This window comes from Carcharhinus amblyrhynchos, unplaced genomic scaffold (genome assembly GCF_965287045.1).
Source record: "Carcharhinus amblyrhynchos unplaced genomic scaffold, sCarAmb.v2.hapA scaffold_39, whole genome shotgun sequence".
NCBI classification, from domain to species: Eukaryota; Metazoa; Chordata; class Chondrichthyes; order Carcharhiniformes; family Carcharhinidae; genus Carcharhinus; species Carcharhinus amblyrhynchos.
In genome coordinates this window covers 7,521,012-7,539,178 of record NW_027649780.1, presented here as the reverse complement: position 1 = coordinate 7,539,178, position 18,167 = coordinate 7,521,012, and the positions used below count along the sequence as shown (strand labels likewise).

General features: G+C 45.3%; 2 protein-coding genes across 2 annotated transcripts in view; both read right to left on the bottom strand.

The window, feature by feature from the left end:
- Positions 1–18,167, bottom strand: part of LOC145363731 (uncharacterized) — a 469,439-nt gene that overhangs the window by 259,082 nt on the left and 192,190 nt on the right. The window lies entirely within an intron of this gene.
- LOC145363589 (uncharacterized) lies at positions 5,466–17,375 on the bottom strand. Its single transcript, XM_080218772.1, has 4 exons — positions 17,219–17,375; positions 14,516–16,044; positions 11,234–11,296; positions 5,466–6,772 (listed from the first exon to the last, which is right to left on the bottom strand). Exons 2-4 carry the CDS (start codon positions 15,940–15,942, stop codon positions 5,653–5,655), a joined length of 2,610 nt encoding a protein of 869 aa, XP_080074898.1. The 5' UTR covers positions 15,943–16,044; positions 17,219–17,375; the 3' UTR covers positions 5,466–5,652.

Genomic DNA, 18,167 nt, shown 5'->3' with positions numbered 1-18,167 from the left:
GGCCTTCCGAAGCTTCAGACCCGAGTTCACATCCGCCATCTTTATCGGGATCCATGTACAGCAAAGCGCATGCGCGTCCGCCATCTTTATTCAGGTAAATTGGAACAGCGCATGCGCAGCCACGGTAGTTCTTGAGGGTGAAACCAAATGAATAACCCACAGGGGACAAAAAATCAGAGATAGAGTTTGTTATTAAGTCAATCCATTGTTGTAAAATCGGAAGTTAGGATTATAGCCAACAATAACTTATATTCATAAAATACCATTAATATCAGGGTGGTTTGCACTGCTGCCTCACAGCTCCAGGTACTCTGGTTCGATTCTAGCCTTAGGTCACTGTCTGCAGAGTTTGCACGTTATCCCTGTGACTGTGTGGGTTTCACCTATACGTTCTGGTTTCCTCCCACCATCCAAAGATGTGATGCTTAGGGGGATTGGCCATGTTACATTGCCCCTTCGTGTATAAAGATTTGATTTAATTTGATTGTCACGTCTATTAACATAGTGAAAATTATTGTTTCTTGCACGTTGTACAGGCCAAACCATTCATAGACAAGGACATGAGAGAGTGCAGAATATAGTCATATTTAGGGTGTAGATCAACTTAATGCAAGGTAAGTCTGAAGCAGCAGGGAAGAAGCTGTTCTTGAGTCAGTTGGTACGTGACCTCAGACTTTTGTATCTTTTTTCAAAGGGAGAAAGTGGTAAAGAGAATGTCCGGGGTGTGCGGGGTCCTTAATTATGTTGGCTGCTTTGCTGAGGCAGTGGGAAGTGTAGACAGAGTCAATGGATGGGAGGCTGGTTTGTGTGATGGATTGGGCTACATTCATGATCCTTTGTAGATCTTTCCAGTCTTGGGCAGAACAAGAGTCACACCAAGCTGTGATACAACCAGAAAGAATGCTTTCTATGGTGCATTTGTAAAAGATGTGCGTTGATGGGCTTTCTTAACTATAGTGTCGGCATGGGGAAATCAAGACAGGTTGTTGGTAATCAGGACACCTAAAAACTTGAAGTTCTCGACGCTTTCTACTTCATTCCTGTTGATGTAAACAGGGGTATGTTCTCCTTTACGCTCTGCTTTAAGATGTGCATGTAAGGGGGATTAATGGGGTAAAAATGTGGGTTACAGGTATAGATCGGGGGAAAATATTCAGAAAGTCGATGCAGACTTGATGGGCCAAATGATTTCCTTCTGCATTCTAGGAATTCTTTGAGAATTCATCCCTGCGCACTGAAGGTCTGGTCACTAATGTTGGAGTGATTAAAATAGGGAATGTGCAGGAAGCCAGAATCGGAGCAATGTTAGAGGTGATTCCAGAGATGGGGGGAACTGGCATTGCAGTGATTTGTACAAATTAGTTGTAAGGAAGCATGAAAAATATGCAACGTTTCATTTGGATCTCATGGAATCCTACAGTGCCGAAGGAGGCCATTCAGTCCATCGAGTCTGCACTGACCACAATCCCATGCAGGCCCTATCCCCATTACCCCATGCATTTACCTTAGCTAGACCCCCTGACACTAAGGGGTAATTTAGCATAGCCAATCCACCTAAAACACACATCTTTGGACTGTGGGAAGAAATTGGAGCACCCAAAAGAAACCCATGCAGACACAGGGAGAATATGTAACTTACACACACATAGTGATGCAAGCTGGGAATCAAATGCAGGTACCTGGTGCTGTGATGCAGCAGTGCTAACCACTGTGCTGCCTTTTCCCCAGGGAGGAGGGAGTACTGGGAGACGGGTTTACTGTTTTTGGGAACAACAGCAGAAAAGATATTGTTTCAAAATTAGATTTATCTGATCAGAATTTCTGTGCTGGACTGACAGTAGTTTTGTAAACTCCTTTTGCAGGATATTTGAAGGGGAAGATTTACAGTCAGAAAAATGGAATCAAGATTTAACAGTCGCTCGATTCACCAGCACCTGAAGACTATCAGCCTTTGAACATGGAGTGCAGGAAAAGATTTCAACATCAATGTGACTGGAAAAGCACTGAGACACACATACAACCGAGTGAGGGTTTTCCAGTGAACTGACTGTGGAAAGAGCTTGAACCAGTTACACAGCCTGAAAAAACTCACACCATTCACGGCAATGTGAATCTGTGCATGTGTTCTTTGTGTGGACAAAGCTTCAACTAATCACCCAATATGGAGAGACATGATGATACTGACATCATAGAGAAACCGTGGATGTGTGGGGACTGTGGGAAAGCATTCACTTGCCCATCCAAACTGGAAACTCATCGACGCAGCCACACTGGGGAGAGACCCTTCACCTGCCCTGTGTGTTGGAAGGAATTTACTCAATCATCCTGCCTAATATTACACCAGCGAGTTCACACTGGAGAGAGACCATACACTTGCTCTGTTTGTGGCAAGGGATTCATCCAGATGTATAACCTGCAATTACACCGGAGAGTTCACACTGGGGAGAGGCCGTTCACCTGCTCCGTGTGTGGGAAGCGATTCATTAATTCATCCAACCTTGTGACACACCAACGAGTTCACACTGAGGAAAGGCCGTTCAGCTGCACTGACTGTGGAAAGAGCTTCAGACATTCATCCAGCCTCAAAGCACATCAGCGACTTCACACTGGGGAGAGACCATTCACCTGCTCAGAGTGTGGGAAGGGATTCACCACCTCCTCCCACCTGGTGACACACCAGCGACTTCATGAGTGAGTGCAGGGAGTGGATTCAACTGTAGCTGCTGCTGTTAATCACATCCAGGAGTGAGCCACATTCATTCTGAAATTTGAGGTTTGTTTCTGCTGATGTTACTAATCCCTGTAGGTGGGCTGCAGCTTAATATTCTCGATCGAGAGCTGATTGCGTTTTGGGGGTTGCAGTTTCTCTTTGAGAACTGCTGTCTGTGATCTTTCCCCATCATTCAGGAACTCTCATCACATTCTTTACAGTACAGAAAGAGCCATTCAGTCCATCAAGTCTGCACTGGCTCACCGAAAGAACAAAGAACAAAATCAGCCCGGGAAACAGGCCCTTCAGCCCAACCAGCCTGCGCCGCCATCTCAACACCACCAGTCCCCCTAGTCCACCCATGACCCCTGTCTAATGTTTTATGGCCATCCAGATTGAGGGAATCTGATTTAGGGACAATTTATTCCTGCCAATCAGCCTAACAGCACATCTTTGGGGTGTGGGAGGAAACCGGAGCACCCGGAGAAAACCCACGCAAGCGCGGGGAGAATGCGCAAACTCCCACAGACACCGGCCCAAATCCATGTGTCTGCACAGCAATCAGCGATAGTCACTGAGCTGTTGTCTTGCCCAGTATCTGGTCCAGTTTAGGCACACACTAACGACATGAAGCACTAGGCCAATCTCGAACAACCAAGAGCAGCCCCAGTACGACCCATTGCGTGTATGCCCCTCGTTGGACATGAGCTGGACCGACTTAAAACCTGTGAATGATAAGAGCCTAATTCCACCCCCCTGCAACCTTGCACATTCTTTCTTTTCAGATAATCCAATTCTCTTTTGAGTATCTTGATCAAACTTGCCTCCACTGCCCTCACAGGAAGTTTATTCCAGATTCCAACCACCCTCTCGGTGAAAATAATTTTTCTCACATCACTTTGACTCTGTTTTCCCCATTAACGTAGGTCTGTGTCCTCTGGTTCTTGATGTCCTCTTGGTGGGAATATTTTCTCACTATTTCACCTGCCCAACTCCTCAGGATCTTGAATACCTCGATCAATCTCCTCTCGACCATCTTCATTCAGACAATTTACGTTTATTTCTTCTGATAATAATCTCTGTATCTGGGCGGGAGTTTCATATCCTGATGTCTGTTAAATAAATCAGCTTTGTTTCAAACACATGGTGTGTCAAATTCTTGATTTCTCCAGGATAAGAGATTAATTGATGTCCCATTCTTTTCTCCTTTCTAACTCTAGATTATTTCAGACTTTCAGTTACACTCATTTTTTTAACATTTGATTTGTTATTGTGACATGTATTAGCATACAGTGAAAAGTATTGTTTCCTATCATGGACAAGTCCCAGCTCCCTATACCTTTCAGAGTGTCTGTCCAAGCCTTGAGATCCAGGGAAGTTTTCAGTATTTAAAAACAAAACATACTGGAAATTATAATCCATACTTTTTCAAATGTCAGTTGATTGTGTCTCAGATTATTAGCTTTTCCTTACTGCTGATGTTAAGCTAATTGTTCTGTAATTGCTGTGTTTTTGAACAGGGATGTAACATTTACAATTTCTCACAACCCTTTGTCACCATTACTCTGTAAGGAAGATTGGAAAGTTGTGGCCAGAACTGCACAAGCTCCATGTGAAGGACAGTGTGTGTGTCGGAGTGAAGCAGTCCCTCAATGTCAGACTGGAGTGTCAGCCTAGATAATGTGCTCAGCTTGATGAGTATTTCCTGTTATTGATGTGGATCATTCAGAAACAATGGACTCTGATGATGTCATCCAGTTCTGCTGCGATGATGTCATAGAGACTATTACATCACAGCGGAGCCTTAGTGATGAAAACAGTTTTGTTCCAGATGGGAGGTGATGGCCCAGTGCTATTATCTCTAGACTCAGCTAATGTTCTGGGGACTGGGTTCAAATCCCACCATACCAAGTAGTGTAATTTGAACAAAGAACAAGAAAAAAGAAAATTACAGCACAGGAACAGGCCCTTTGGCCCTCCAAGCCAGTACTGACCATGCTGCCTGTCTGAACTAAAAACACCTTTGCGGACCATATCTCTCTCTTCCCATCTTATTCATGCATTTGTCCAGGCGCCCCTTAAGTCACTATCATATCTGCTTCCACTAACTCCCGGCATTGAGTTCCAGGCATCTACTACCCCCTGTAAAAAAAAACTTGCCTCATACATCTAATTCAATAAAAATAATTGAATTCAATAAAAAAAATCAGAATTAAGAATCTACTGCTGACCATGAAACCAGTTAATTGTCAGGAAAAAAAACATTTGGTTCAGTAAAGTAAAAAGTAAAGTTTGTTTATTAGTCACAAGTAGGCTTACGTTAACAGTGCAGTGAAGTTACTGTGAAATTCCCCTGGTCGCCACACTCCAGCATTTGTTCGAGTCAATGCACCTCACCAGCATGTCTTTCAGACTGAGAGGAAACTGGACTACCTGAGGAAACCCACGCAGAGAACATGCAAACTCCACACAGACAGTGACCCATGCCAGGAATTGAACCCAGGTCCCTGGCGCTGTGAGGCAACAGTGCTAACCACTGTGACGCCCCATGAATGTCCTTTTGGGGAAGGAAATCTGTTGTCCCTACCTGTCTATCCTACGTGAGACTCCGGAGCCATAGCAATATGATCGACTGTCAACTCCCCTCTGAAATGGCCTAGTAAGCCGCTCAGTTCAATGGTTACTAGGGATGGCAATAAATGCTGGCTGTGCAGTGACGCCCATGTCCCACGGATGCATAAAAAGTCCTCACAGTTTAAATTCACACAGCCATTCCGTCTCCTTTTCTAATTACCACTCACTTCACCAGTTTAAAAAAAAATCAGAATGTACCCACAGAAAATATTTTAATTTCTCAGATTTTCTTGACGTATCAGTAGAAATGGACGTCAATGAACATAATTCATTCCTGGATGTGATTTATAGTAAAATCCAGTCACTGATTATTTGTGAACTCGCTGGTGACTCATCAGGGTGGATGAGCGAGTGAATCTCTTCCCACACACGAAGCAGATGAATGGTCTCTCCCCAGTGTGAATTCGCTGGTGTCTCTGCAGGGTGGCTGACTGAGTAAATCCTTTCTCACACCGCAAACAAATGAATGGCTTCTCCCCAGTGTGAATCCGCTGGTGTGCAGTCAGTTGACATAATTGTCTAAACCCAGTCCCGCAGTGAGAGCACCTGAACGGTCTCTCGTCAGTGTGAACAAGCTGATGGCGCATCAGGTCCGCAGAACCTTTGTAGCATTTCTCACAGTCAGCACATTTAAAAGGTCTCTCGTCAGTGTGAACTTGCTGGTGTTTCAGCAGAGTGGATGAATCGCTGAATCCCTTGCCACATTTGGAGCAGGTGAATGTTCTCTCCCCTGTGTGAACTCGATGGTGTTGTAGAAGCCCTGATGACCGAGTGAATCTCTTCCCACATTTGAAACAGATGAATGGCTTCTCCCCAGTGTGAATTCGCTGATGTGCAGTGAGTTCAGATGATTGTCTGAACCCCGTCTCGCAGTGAGAGCATCTGAAGGGTCTCTCATCAGTGTGAACAAGCTGATGTCGCATTAGGTTCAGAGAACTTTTATAGCACTTTCCACAGTTCGGGCATTTGAATGGTCTCTCATCAGTGTGAACTTGCTGATGTTTCAGCAGAGTGGATGAATCAGTAAATCCCTTCCCACACTTGCAGCAGGTGAACGGCCTCTCCCCGGTGTGAACTCGGTGGTGTTGTTGCAGCCCAGATGATCGTGTGAATCCCTTCCCACACTCGGGGCAGGTGAATGGCTTCTGCCCATTATGAACACGTTGGTGCCTCAACAGGTTGGATGACCAAGTGAATCCCTTCCCACACTCAGGGCAGGTGAACGGCCTCTCCCCAGTGTGACGGGGATGATGAGTTTCCAGCTCAGACGGGGATCTGAATCCCTGCTCACAGTCTCCAGATTTCCATGGTTTATATGCACTGTGAACGTTGCTGTTTTCTTGCATGTTAAAAACCCAATGATATTCAGATCCTGATGTGATGTTTGGTTTCAGTTTCCCTGACTGCAAATCTTCCCCTTCTAACACCCTGTGAAATTGATTTAAAACAGAAAGAAGGGAGTGAGAGAGAACTCACAAAAAAACAGAAAGGCAGGTTGTGAAGTTGATTTGGTTTTAGCACCAATTTCCCACCCGTCCCTGAATCATCTCTCCAGCTCTGGGCTAGAATTTTCCTCCATTTTAATCCCGGGAAAACTACTGTTATTGTCTCCACTCTTTGCTACAAATTCTACCCATTGACTCCATCCCTCTCCGCGGAAATTGTCTGAGACTGAGCCAGACTGTTCACAACCACAGCAAAATATTTCACCCAACCTGAGAATCTGACCACAAATCCACATCATTACCAAGACCAGTTCCACCTCAGTAACATCACCCAACTCCAGTCTATTCTGTTCATCTCTGCTAAAACTGTCACTCACTCCTTTGTTTCGATTTGATTTGATTTATTATTGTCACGTGTATTAGTATACAGTGAAAAGTATTGTTTACTGCATGCTATACAGACAAAGCATACCGTTCATAGAGAAGGAAAGGAGACTGTAGTGCTAGAGTCATAGCTAGGGTTTAGAGAAAGATCAATTTAATGCAACGTTGGTCCATTCAAAAGTCTGATGGCAGCAGGGAAGAAGCTATCCTTGAGTCGGTTGGTACGTGACCTCAGATTTTTGTAACTTTTTCCCGACAGAAGAAAGTGGAAGAGAGAATATCCGAGGTGCATGGAGTCTTTAATTATGCAAGGCAGTAGGAAGTGTAGACAGGGTCAATGGATGGCAGGCTGGTTTGTGTGATGGATTGGGCTACATTCACAACCTTCTGTAGTTCCTTGCAGTCTTGGGCAGAGCAGGAGCCATACCAAGCTAATGCTAATGCTTTCTATGGTGCATCTGTAAAAGTTGGTGAAAGTCACAGCTAACATGCCAAATTTCATAGTCATACAGGTTTACAGCAAGGAAACAGGCCCTTCGGCCCAACTTGCTATGCTGCCATTTTTTAAACACCTAAGCTCGTCCCAATTGCCTGCATTTGGCCCCTATCCCTCTATACCCATCTTACCCACATAACTGTCTAAACTTATTTTAAAAGCCAAAATTGTACCCACCTCTACTACTATGTCTGGCAGCTTGTCCCAGACACTCACCACCCTCTGTGTGAAATAATTACCCCTCTGGATCCTTTTGTATCTCTCCCCTCTCACCTTAAACCGATGCCCTCTAGTTTTAGACTCCCTTACCTTTGGGAAAAGATATTGACTATCTAGCTGATCTATGCTTCTTGTTGTTTTATAGACCTCTATAAGATCACCCCTCAGCCTCTAATGCTCCAGAAAAAAAAGTCCCAGTCTGTCCAGCCTCTCTTTATAACTCAAACCATCAAGTCCCGGTAGCATCCAAGTAAATCTCTTCTGCACTCTTTCTAGCTTAATAATATCCTTTCTATAATAGGGTGACCAGAACGGAACACAGCATTCCAAGTGTGGCCTTACCAATGTCTTATACAATTTCAACAACTCCTGTATTCAATATTCTGACCAATGAAACCAAGCATGCTGATTGCCTTCTTCACCCTCTGGCCACCTGTGACTCCACTCTCAATGAGCTATGAACCTGTACGCTTAGATCTCTTTGTTCTGTAACTCTCCCCAGTGGCCTACCATTAACTGGGTAAGTCCTGTCCTGGTTCAATCTCCCAAAATGCAACACCTTGCAGTTATCTGAATTAAACTTTATCTGCCATTCATCGGCTCACTGGCCCAATTGATCAAGATCCTGTTGCAATCCAAGATAACCTTCTTCACTGTCTACTACGCCACCAATCTTGGTGTCATCTGCAAACTTACAAACCATGCCTCCTATATTCTCATCCAAATCATTAATAGAAATGACAGATAACAGTGGACCCAGCACCGATCCCTGAGACACTCTGCTGGTCACCGGTCTCCAGTTTGAAAAACAACCCTCTACAACCACCGTCTGGCTTCTGTCACCAAGTCAATTTTGTATGCATTTAGCTACCTCACCCTGGATCCCATGAGATTTTCCATAGTCTTCTGAGAAAGTAGAGGTATGGGTGGGCTTTCTTAACTACAGTGTTGGCTTGGGGGGACCAGGACAAGTTGTTAATTATCTGGACTCCTAAAAACTTGAAACGTTCATCCATTTCTATTTCATTCCCGTTGATGTAGACAGGGCATGTTCTCCACTATGTTTCCTTTAGTCAATGACAATTTCCTTAATTTTGTTTACGTTAAGGGAGAGATTATTGTTGTCACACCAGTTCACCAGATTCTCTGTCTCATTCCTGTACTCTGTCTCGTCATTGCTGGAGATCCAACCCACTACGGTGGTGTCACCAGCAAACTTGAAAATCGAGTTGGAGGGAAATTTGGCCACACAGTCATATGTGTATAAGGAGTATAGTAAGGGCTGAGAACATAACCTTGTGGGGGCATCGGTGTTGAGGATGATCAAGGAGGAGGTGTTGTTGCCTATCCTTACTGATTGTGGTCTGTGGGTTAGAAAGTTCAGCATCCAGTCACAGAGGGAGGAGCTGAGCCCAGGCTATGCAGTTTGGAGATGAGTTTTGTGGGAATAATGGTGTTGAAGGCTGAGCTGTAGTCAATAAATAGGAGTCTGACATATCTGTCTTTGTAATCTAGATGTTCCAGGGTTGAGTGCAGGGCAGGGAATTGGCGTCTGCTGTGGACTTGTTGAGGCAGTACGTGAACTGTATTGGATCCAGGCAGTCCGAGAGGCTGGAATTGATTCGTGCCATGACTAACCTTTTGAAGCACTTCATAAAGATGGATGTTAGACCCACCAGACGATAGTCATGAAGGCACACTGCTTGGCTTTTCTTTGGTACTGGGATGATGGTTGCCATCTTGAAACAGGCAGACCTCAGATTGTTGTGAAGAGATGTTGATGATGTCTGCGAATACCCCCTCCAGCTGGTCCATGCAGGATCTAAGTGCTTGTTAGCATTAGACTTAATAATTCTAACACACCCCTGGCCTGTCTTCCTCACTCAACCTGTCCATTAACTTCAGGTCATCACAATTCTGCTGCCCACGTGTTTACTCATTCCAAATCTTGTTCACCCATCACCCCTGTGCTACAAAGGCTCCTGTTTACGAATCAACATTTTAAGTTACTCATCCTTGTTCTCAAATCCCTCCACGATTTCACCCCTCCCTACCTCTGTAATCTCCTCTTGGCTCACAACCCTCCAGTATCTCTGCATTCCTTTCATTCCAGATTCCTCAACATTCACAGTTTTAAACACTCTATCCCACGTATACGCACTCCCAGTTACCAAGGCCACAATCTTTCAAATTTCCCCTTAAACTGCTCCCCCTCTATATCATCCTACCCCCCCCTTTAAGATACTCATTAAAATTACCTCTTTAACCAAGCCTTTAACCATCCACCCTCATGTCTGCTCACATGACTCTGTGTCAAATGTTGCTTTATAACACATCTGAGAATCACCTCAGAATGTTTCAGTACATGAAAGATGCTGTATAAATACATATTGTAATTATTGATTCAGAGATCATAGAATCATAGAACCCTACAGTGCAGAAAGAGGCTATTCAGCCCATTGAGTCTGCACCAACCACAATGCCACCCAGGGCCTACCCCCACATATTTTACCCATTAATCCCTCTAACCTATGCATCTCAGGACACTAAGGCAATTTTTTTACCATGGCCAATCAACCTAACCCGCACATCTTTGGACTGTGGGAGGAAATTAGAGCACCCAGATGAAACCCACGCAGACACAAGTAGAATGTGCAAACTCCACACACACAGCGACCCGCACCGGGAATCAAATCTGGGTCCCGGGAGCAGCAGTGCTAACCACTGTGCTACTATGCCACAGAGATGTATACAGAGATGTATCACCGTCCCTTCATCATCACTGGGTGAATAGCTTGTAACTCCTGACCTAGCGGGGAGCACCTTCACGACATGGACTGCAATTGATCACAATTTTCTCCACAGGTAATTGGGATGGGAAATATTTTCTGTTGGTTTTGTTAGTGAAAAGACAGAGTAGTGGGATGAACTGATTTCCCTTGTAGAGAACCAGCACATGCATGACGGGTTAGTCATTTTCTGTAGTGTAATAATTCAATGTTTCTGTGCCTTAATGGAAAAGAGACCGATTCTGGAGGCCAGGAACTAACTTCTGGAATCAATGCCCATTGCCTCTTATAGAGGTGGCGTTGCACATGCGCCCTGTTGCCTATTGCCCCCTATAAAGATGGCTACCACCCTGCTGTCCATTGCCTCCAATAAATATGGCGGCCACGCTGCCCATTGTTCTCTAAAGATGGAGGCTACAAAATCGGTCAAGCAGGGCCTCGGGCGTCTTATTTGTGGTTTGAAGCTCATATCCAATGTTTACGAAAGCTCTGCTTCCTACACCGGGTGTTATGGGCCCTCCCTTTTGATCCTCAGGCTCCACTTAATCTCACTCACCGCTGTCTCCAGTTTCTGTTCTCCCTGCTGCTCCAACACCATCCCATCCGATCACCGCCTACACTGCACTGCGCATGCTCCAGCCAGAGCAGCACTGAGCCTGCGCAATGATCGCCTGTATTCAAGATAGGGTGTAGTCACTCTCTCGGTGCACGCTGGGTACTAGCACCGCCATTGCCACTTGATATTGTCAAATATAAATACATCTTCCCTGGTCCATGATCATAATGACTGGCCGAGAATGGCTTACTCCTGCTCCTATTTTCTATGAAAATATATTTAAACAGGCTTATTTTAAATTAGTTAACACCTTCCTCGAAATAGTGTGCATAGTGTAATCATTTATCAGTCTGGAAATTTAAACCTGCTGTTTCACTTCCAGTCAGGAACAGGTCGTAGTTTTACACTAATCTTTGATTTGACAGCCTTCACCTTTGTTCAAAAGCCAGAATTGTTGCAAACTCTCTGCAGCTGTGACAGTATCTGTAAAAACAGAAACAGAGTCAATGTTTCCAGTCCAATATGACTCTTCTTCAGTTCCAAAACATTAGCTCTGTTTCTGCAGAAATGCTGCCAGACCTGCTGAGTTTTTCTAGCTTTGTTTTTATTTCAGATTTCCAGCATATGTAGTATTTTGATTTTCTTTCACAATTATTCATCCTGACTCTAAACATAGATATAAGAAACATACATAAGAAATAGGAGCAGGAGTAGACCATCTAGCCCTTCGAGCCTGCCCCGCCATTCAATAAGATCATGGCTGATCTGTCGTGGCTCAGTTCCACATTCCCGCCCTCTCCCCATAACCCTTAATCCCCTCTCTCATCAAAAACCCATCAACCCGCGTCTTAAAAATATTTAGTGAGGTAGCCTCCACCACTTCAACGGGCAGAGAATTCCAGAGATTCACCACCCTTTGAGTGAAGAAGTTCCTCCTCAACTCCGTTCCAAACCGCCCCCCCTTTATCTTGAGGCTGTGCCCTCTAGTCCTACTATCCTTTCTGAGCAGGAAGAGTCTCTCCACCTCTATCCTATCCATCCCATTCATCATCTTATACGTCTCAATCAGATCTCCCCTCATTCTTCTAAACTCTAACGAGTACAAGCCTAGTTTATTCAGCCTCTCCTCATAGCTCAACCCCCTCAACTCCGGCATCAGCCTAGTAAACCTCCTCTGCACTCCCTCCAAGGCCAAAATATCCTTGCGTAAGTACGGTGCCCAAAACTGCACACAGTACTCCAGCTGCGGCCTCACCAATGCCCTATACAGCCGCAGCAAGACCTCCCTACTTTTATATTCAATTCCCCTCGCTAAGAAGGCCAGCATCCCATTCGCCTTCCTGATCACCTGCTGCACCTGCAAGCTGGGTTTTTGCGACTCATGCACAAGGACCCCAAGGTCCCTCTGCACCGTCGCCTGCTGCAGTTTTTCGCCACGTAAGTGATAATCCTTCCTACCATTATTCCTACCAAAGTGGACCACCTTGCACTTGCCAACATTAAATTCCATTTGCCATTTCCTGGCCCATTCGCCCAGCCTATCTAGATCCTTCTGTTAAAAGAGCCTTCTGTTCCAAGTCTAGGAGCTCTGGACTATGGAAGAGAGCAGCTGGGACATATTTCTGACACACCTCAGGATTAACCCACTTTGCTGTCAGAGAGATGAGAAAGACCAAAGTGTTGTTTGTCCCTCTCAGTGTGACCCTATGGCAGGAACAGACTGAACTTCTGTTCCTGCTGTATGATCCTCCCCCATATTGCCCTTTCTGAGCTCCAGCCAGTAAATGTTAAACACTCAGCTGGGAAAGACAAACATCTGCAATAATGTATTCAAACAAATCTGTTTTATTTCACATTTATTTAGAATATTCAACTTCAGTCCAGTTACAGAGATTATTAACATAATTAGAAACAAATTTCAAATATCAGAATGAACGTAGTTCAGTGCTGAATGTGATTCACAGAAGGAATAACAGCAAAATCCGGCCCCTGTAGTCACTTAGGAACACTCTGCTGTGTTAGAAAGTAAGATAACTGAGTGAATCTCTCCTCACACATGGAGCAGGTGAATAGTCTTTGAATGTATCTGTGTATCAGCAGATACATTTTGCATTTAAATCTCTGCTCACAGTCAGAACTTTGAAAAGATTCCTTATCAGTGTGAACAAGTTGATGTGTATTGAGGTGTGATAACTGAGTGAATCTCTTCCCAAACTGGAGCAGGTGAATGGCCTCACCCAGAGTGAGTGCACTCGTGAACACTCAGTTCACATGACCAGCTGAACCCAGTTTCACAGTGAGAGACTCTGGATTTGCTGTCAGTGTGAACCTGCTGATAGCACATCAGATCCACAGAAATTTTAAAACATTTTTCACAATCAACACATTTAAAATATATTCCATCAGTGTGAACTCACTGGTGAATTAACAAAATGAATGAATCAGTGAATTGCTTTCATTACATGGAGCAGGTGAATGACCTCTTCCTGGTGTGAACTGTCTGCAGTTGCTGCAGGATGGACAATTGCCTGAATCTCTTACTACACTGAGAGCAGATGAGTGGAGTGGAACCAGAGTGAATTCACTGGTGAACCATCAGTGAAGTGCATTTTTAAAGCTCCTGTCACAGTTGCAGAATTTAAATCCTCTCTCTGCAGTATGAACCCACTGGTGTGTGTGAGACTGGATGGAGAAGAGTGGGAGTTCCAAGAAGGATGTTGAGAGACAGTTTGGCCCATTAGGCTAATGGAATGGAGCAAAGCAGCAGAGACAGCTGGTGGGATTATCTCAATCTTAGTGACAAAGCATTTCCATGGGCTGCTCACACTTGTTGTTGGAGGTGAGGATGGAGAAAACAGGGGAGAGGGAGAGCCCTTCAAAAGGAAATGACTTGTATTAGAGATATTAAAAATATTCACAATGTTTAAGACAAACCTAGAATACCTAAGTGCAGAAGGAGGCCATTTGGCTCATTGAGCATACACTGACAATATTCCCACCCAGTAACTCCATGTATTTGCTCTGCCAATCCCTCTGACAATGAGGAGCCACCTAGCATGGCCAATCAACCTAACCCACATATCTTTGGACTGTGGGAGGAAACACACACAGACAGTCATCCAGCATTCCAGGGCCAGAATTGAACTTGGATCCCTAGCGCTGTGATGCAGCAGTACTAACAACTGTTACCGTACCACCCTGAGATGGAATATACATCAGCAGAAACAGAGCCCAATGAATATGGTTCCTTTCTGGATGTAATTGATGGCAAAATCCACTCACTTGTGAACACGCTGGTGTGTTAGCAGATTGGATGAATGAGCAAATCCCTTCCCACACACAGAGCAGGTGTACGGCTTCTCCCCAGTGTGAACTCGCTTGTGTATCAGCAAGTTGAATGAATGAGAAAATCCCTTTCCACATTCTGAGCAGGTGAACGGCCTCTCCCCAGTGTGAATGCGCTGGTGTACAGTGAGATGACATAATTCTCTGAATGCAGTCCCACAATCAGAGCATCTGAACGGTCTCTCTCCAGTGTGAACGCGTCGATGGGACACCAGATTGCAGGAAATCTTAAAGCCCTTCCCGCAGTCTGGACATTTAAAAGGTCTCTCCTCAGTGTGAACTCGTTGATGGCATACGAGTTCCCCTGAACGTTTAAAGCTTTTTCCACATTCTGCGCATTTAAAAGGTCTCTCCTCAGTGTGAGTGCGCCGATGTGATGTGAGGGCAGATGATGTCTTGAACCCAATCCCACAGTGAGAGCACCTGAATGGGCTCTCATCAGTGTGGACACGTTGATGGCACAGCAGCTTCGCAGAACTTTTATAGCACTTCCCACATTCTGGGCATTTAAATGGTCTCTCAGTAGTGTGAACTTGCTGGTGTGTTAGCAAATTGGTGGACTGACTGAATCCCTTCCCACATTTGGAGCAGATGTAAGGTTTCTCATGAGTGTGAATTCGCTGGTGTCTCTGCAGACTAGATGAGTGAGTGAATCCCTTCCCACATTGAGAGCAGGAGAATGGCCTCTCCCCAGTGTGAGTGCGCCAGTGTACAGACAGGTCACTCGATTGCCTGAATGCAGTGCCACACTGAGAGCATCTGAAAGGTCTCTCATCAGTGTGAGTGCGCTGGTGTTTAATTAGGGCATTGGATGACTTGAACCCACTCCCACAGTCAGAGCACCTGAAAGGTCTCTCGTCAGTGTGAATATGTTGATGGGACATGAGTTCCCCTGCACTTTTAAAGCACTTCCCACAGTCTGGGCATTTAAAAGGTCTGTCCTCAGTATGAACTCGCTGGTGTGCCAGCAGGTTAGGCGACCTTGAGAATCTCTTCCCACATTCGGAGCAGATGAATGGCTTCTCCCTGGTCTGAACTCGCTGGCGTTTCATCCCACACTCAGAGGAGCTCAATAGCCTCTTCCCATTGTGGACTTCCTGGTGTCTTAGCAAGTTGGTTAACTGAGTGAATCCCTTCCCACAGTCAGAGCAGATGAATGGTTTCTCCCCAGTGTGACTGCGGCAATGCATTTCCAGGTGAGATGGGGATTGGAATCTCTTCCCACAGTCCTCACATTTCCACGGTTTCTTCTTGGTGTGACTGCAATTGTGTGTTGACAGGTAAGATAAGTGGCTGAAGCCTCTTCCACACACAGAACACGTGTACGGTTTCTCCCCAGTGTGAACGGTGCTTTTTCTTGCCATGTTCAAAATCTGCTGATATTTACACTGTGATAAGTTATGCAACTGTCAGATCCAGATATGATGTTTGGTTTGAATCTCCTGACTGCAAGCCCTCTCGAAATCCTGTGAAATTGATTTGAAACAGAAAAAAGGGAGTGAGAGAGAGAACCCACAAAACAGGTTGTGAAATTGAGCTGCATGAATCTGGTAATTAGTGGGGCCGACAGGAGGAAAACATGACCATGAAAGCTGCCAGATTGTTGTAAAAAATTCAACTGATTCACAAATTTCCTTCAGGGAAAGGGGTGAGACGGAGAAGATGGAAGAGGCAGGAGTCATATCGACAATCAACCAAGACTTTAAAATCTCCCAAACGCTCAACCTCGATCACTTGGTGAGATCAGGTATCAGGAGTCTGTGAACATCATCACTGGTATTCACACACTGTCCTGACTAAAGGTTGACCAGGATGTTGCTTGGTCTCGAGGACATCAGCTATGAGGAGTGGTTGAACAAACTAGGATTGTTTTCACTGTAAAGACAGAGGCAGAGGGGAGATCTGATAGAGGTGAAAAAATTCTGAAAGGCATAGACAAGGTGGATATTCAGATGCTTTTTCCCAGGGTGGAAGTGTCAATTACAAGGGGGTACAGGTTCAAGGTGAAGGGGGGGGAGCGGGAGTTTAAGGGAGATATGCAGGGGAAGTTTTTCACAAAGAGAGTGGTGCATGCCTGGAACATGCTGCCAGAGGAGGTGGTGGAAGGAGGGACATTAGCAACATTTAACAGGCATCTGAATGGGTACATGAATGGGGAGGGAGTAGACGGATATGGATGAAGTAAGGGCAGAAGGTACTTTTTAGATAATTTTGGGCACCATGATCGACACAGGTTTGGAGAACCGAAGGGTCTTTTCCTGTGCTGTATTTTCTTTGTTCTTTAACTCTTATGGCATCCAGTATTGGATGAACGGAAATTTCCTTTGTGAACTATCCAGATCCTAATGAATCTGGAGATTCTATCAATGTTGAAGTGATGCTTGGCTTAAAATTCTCATTGACAAATCCTCCCCCTCCAACTCCCTCAGTGCATCCGAACAGGCACTGGAGTGTGGCGACTTGGGGGTTTTCACAGTAACTTCAATGCGGTGTCAATGTAAGCATAGTTGTGACACCAATAAATAAACCCTAACTCCCTGTAAAAGGAGTTTTAAAATCCATCACTCTCATCCCAGGATAGACATTCACAATCTCTCTCCTCCTGCTGGCAGGGAGCACCACGCATGCGCACTACTGCACCTTGCCTGGAGAAGCTGGCGGTCCTTCTTCCGGGTTTGTCTCTGCGGGAAGCAGAGCGGCTCAGGACAAACTCGGGACTGGCCTGGAACCTTCTTATTCGAGGTTTGCAGCCTTCACTGGTTGTTTATGAAGCCTTTCCGTCCTACCTTTGCAGCAGTCTCTCCCTCGGACCCGCCGCTTCCTGACCCGCCGCAAGGACAAGAAACAAGGAACTCCCGACAGCCAGCACTCCCACTGCGCAAGCTCAGAACATGGCCTGTACTACGCCTGCGCGGAACTCCTCTGCTGCCTGAATAGGGATGAGGTGGAGATGCCGGCGTTGGACTGGGGTAAACACAGTAAGAAGTCTCACAACACCAGGTTAAAGTCCAACAGGTTTATTTGGAATCACCAGCTTTCGGAGCGCTGCTGCTTCGTTAGGTGAGCGACTCACCTGATGAACGAGCAGTGCACCAAAAACTCGTAATTCCAAATAAACATTTTCCCCTGGTTTCTGTGGCTATGATTCATCTTTCATTCCCTCACCCTGCAGTATAAATATCTCCCACTTTCTATGCCTTTTAGCTTTGACAAAAGGTAATCTGGACTCAAAATGGCACCGTGGCATTGTGGTTAGCACTGTTACCTCACAGTGCCAGGCACCCGGGTTTGATTCCTGGCTTGGATCACTGACTGTGTGGAGTTTGCACGTTCTCTCCATGTCTGCATGGGTTTCCTCCAGATACTCTAGTTTCATCCCACAGTCCAAAAGATGTGTGGGTTAGCTGCATTGGCTATGTTAAATTCCGCCTTGGTAGCTCGGGATGCGTATGTTAGAGGGATTGGGGGTAAATATGTGGGGTTGCGGGAATAGGGTCTGGGTGGGATTGTTGTTGGTGCAGACTCGATGAGCCTAATGGCCTCTCTCTGTACTGCATAGGTTCTATGATATGTCAGCTCTTCTCTCTCT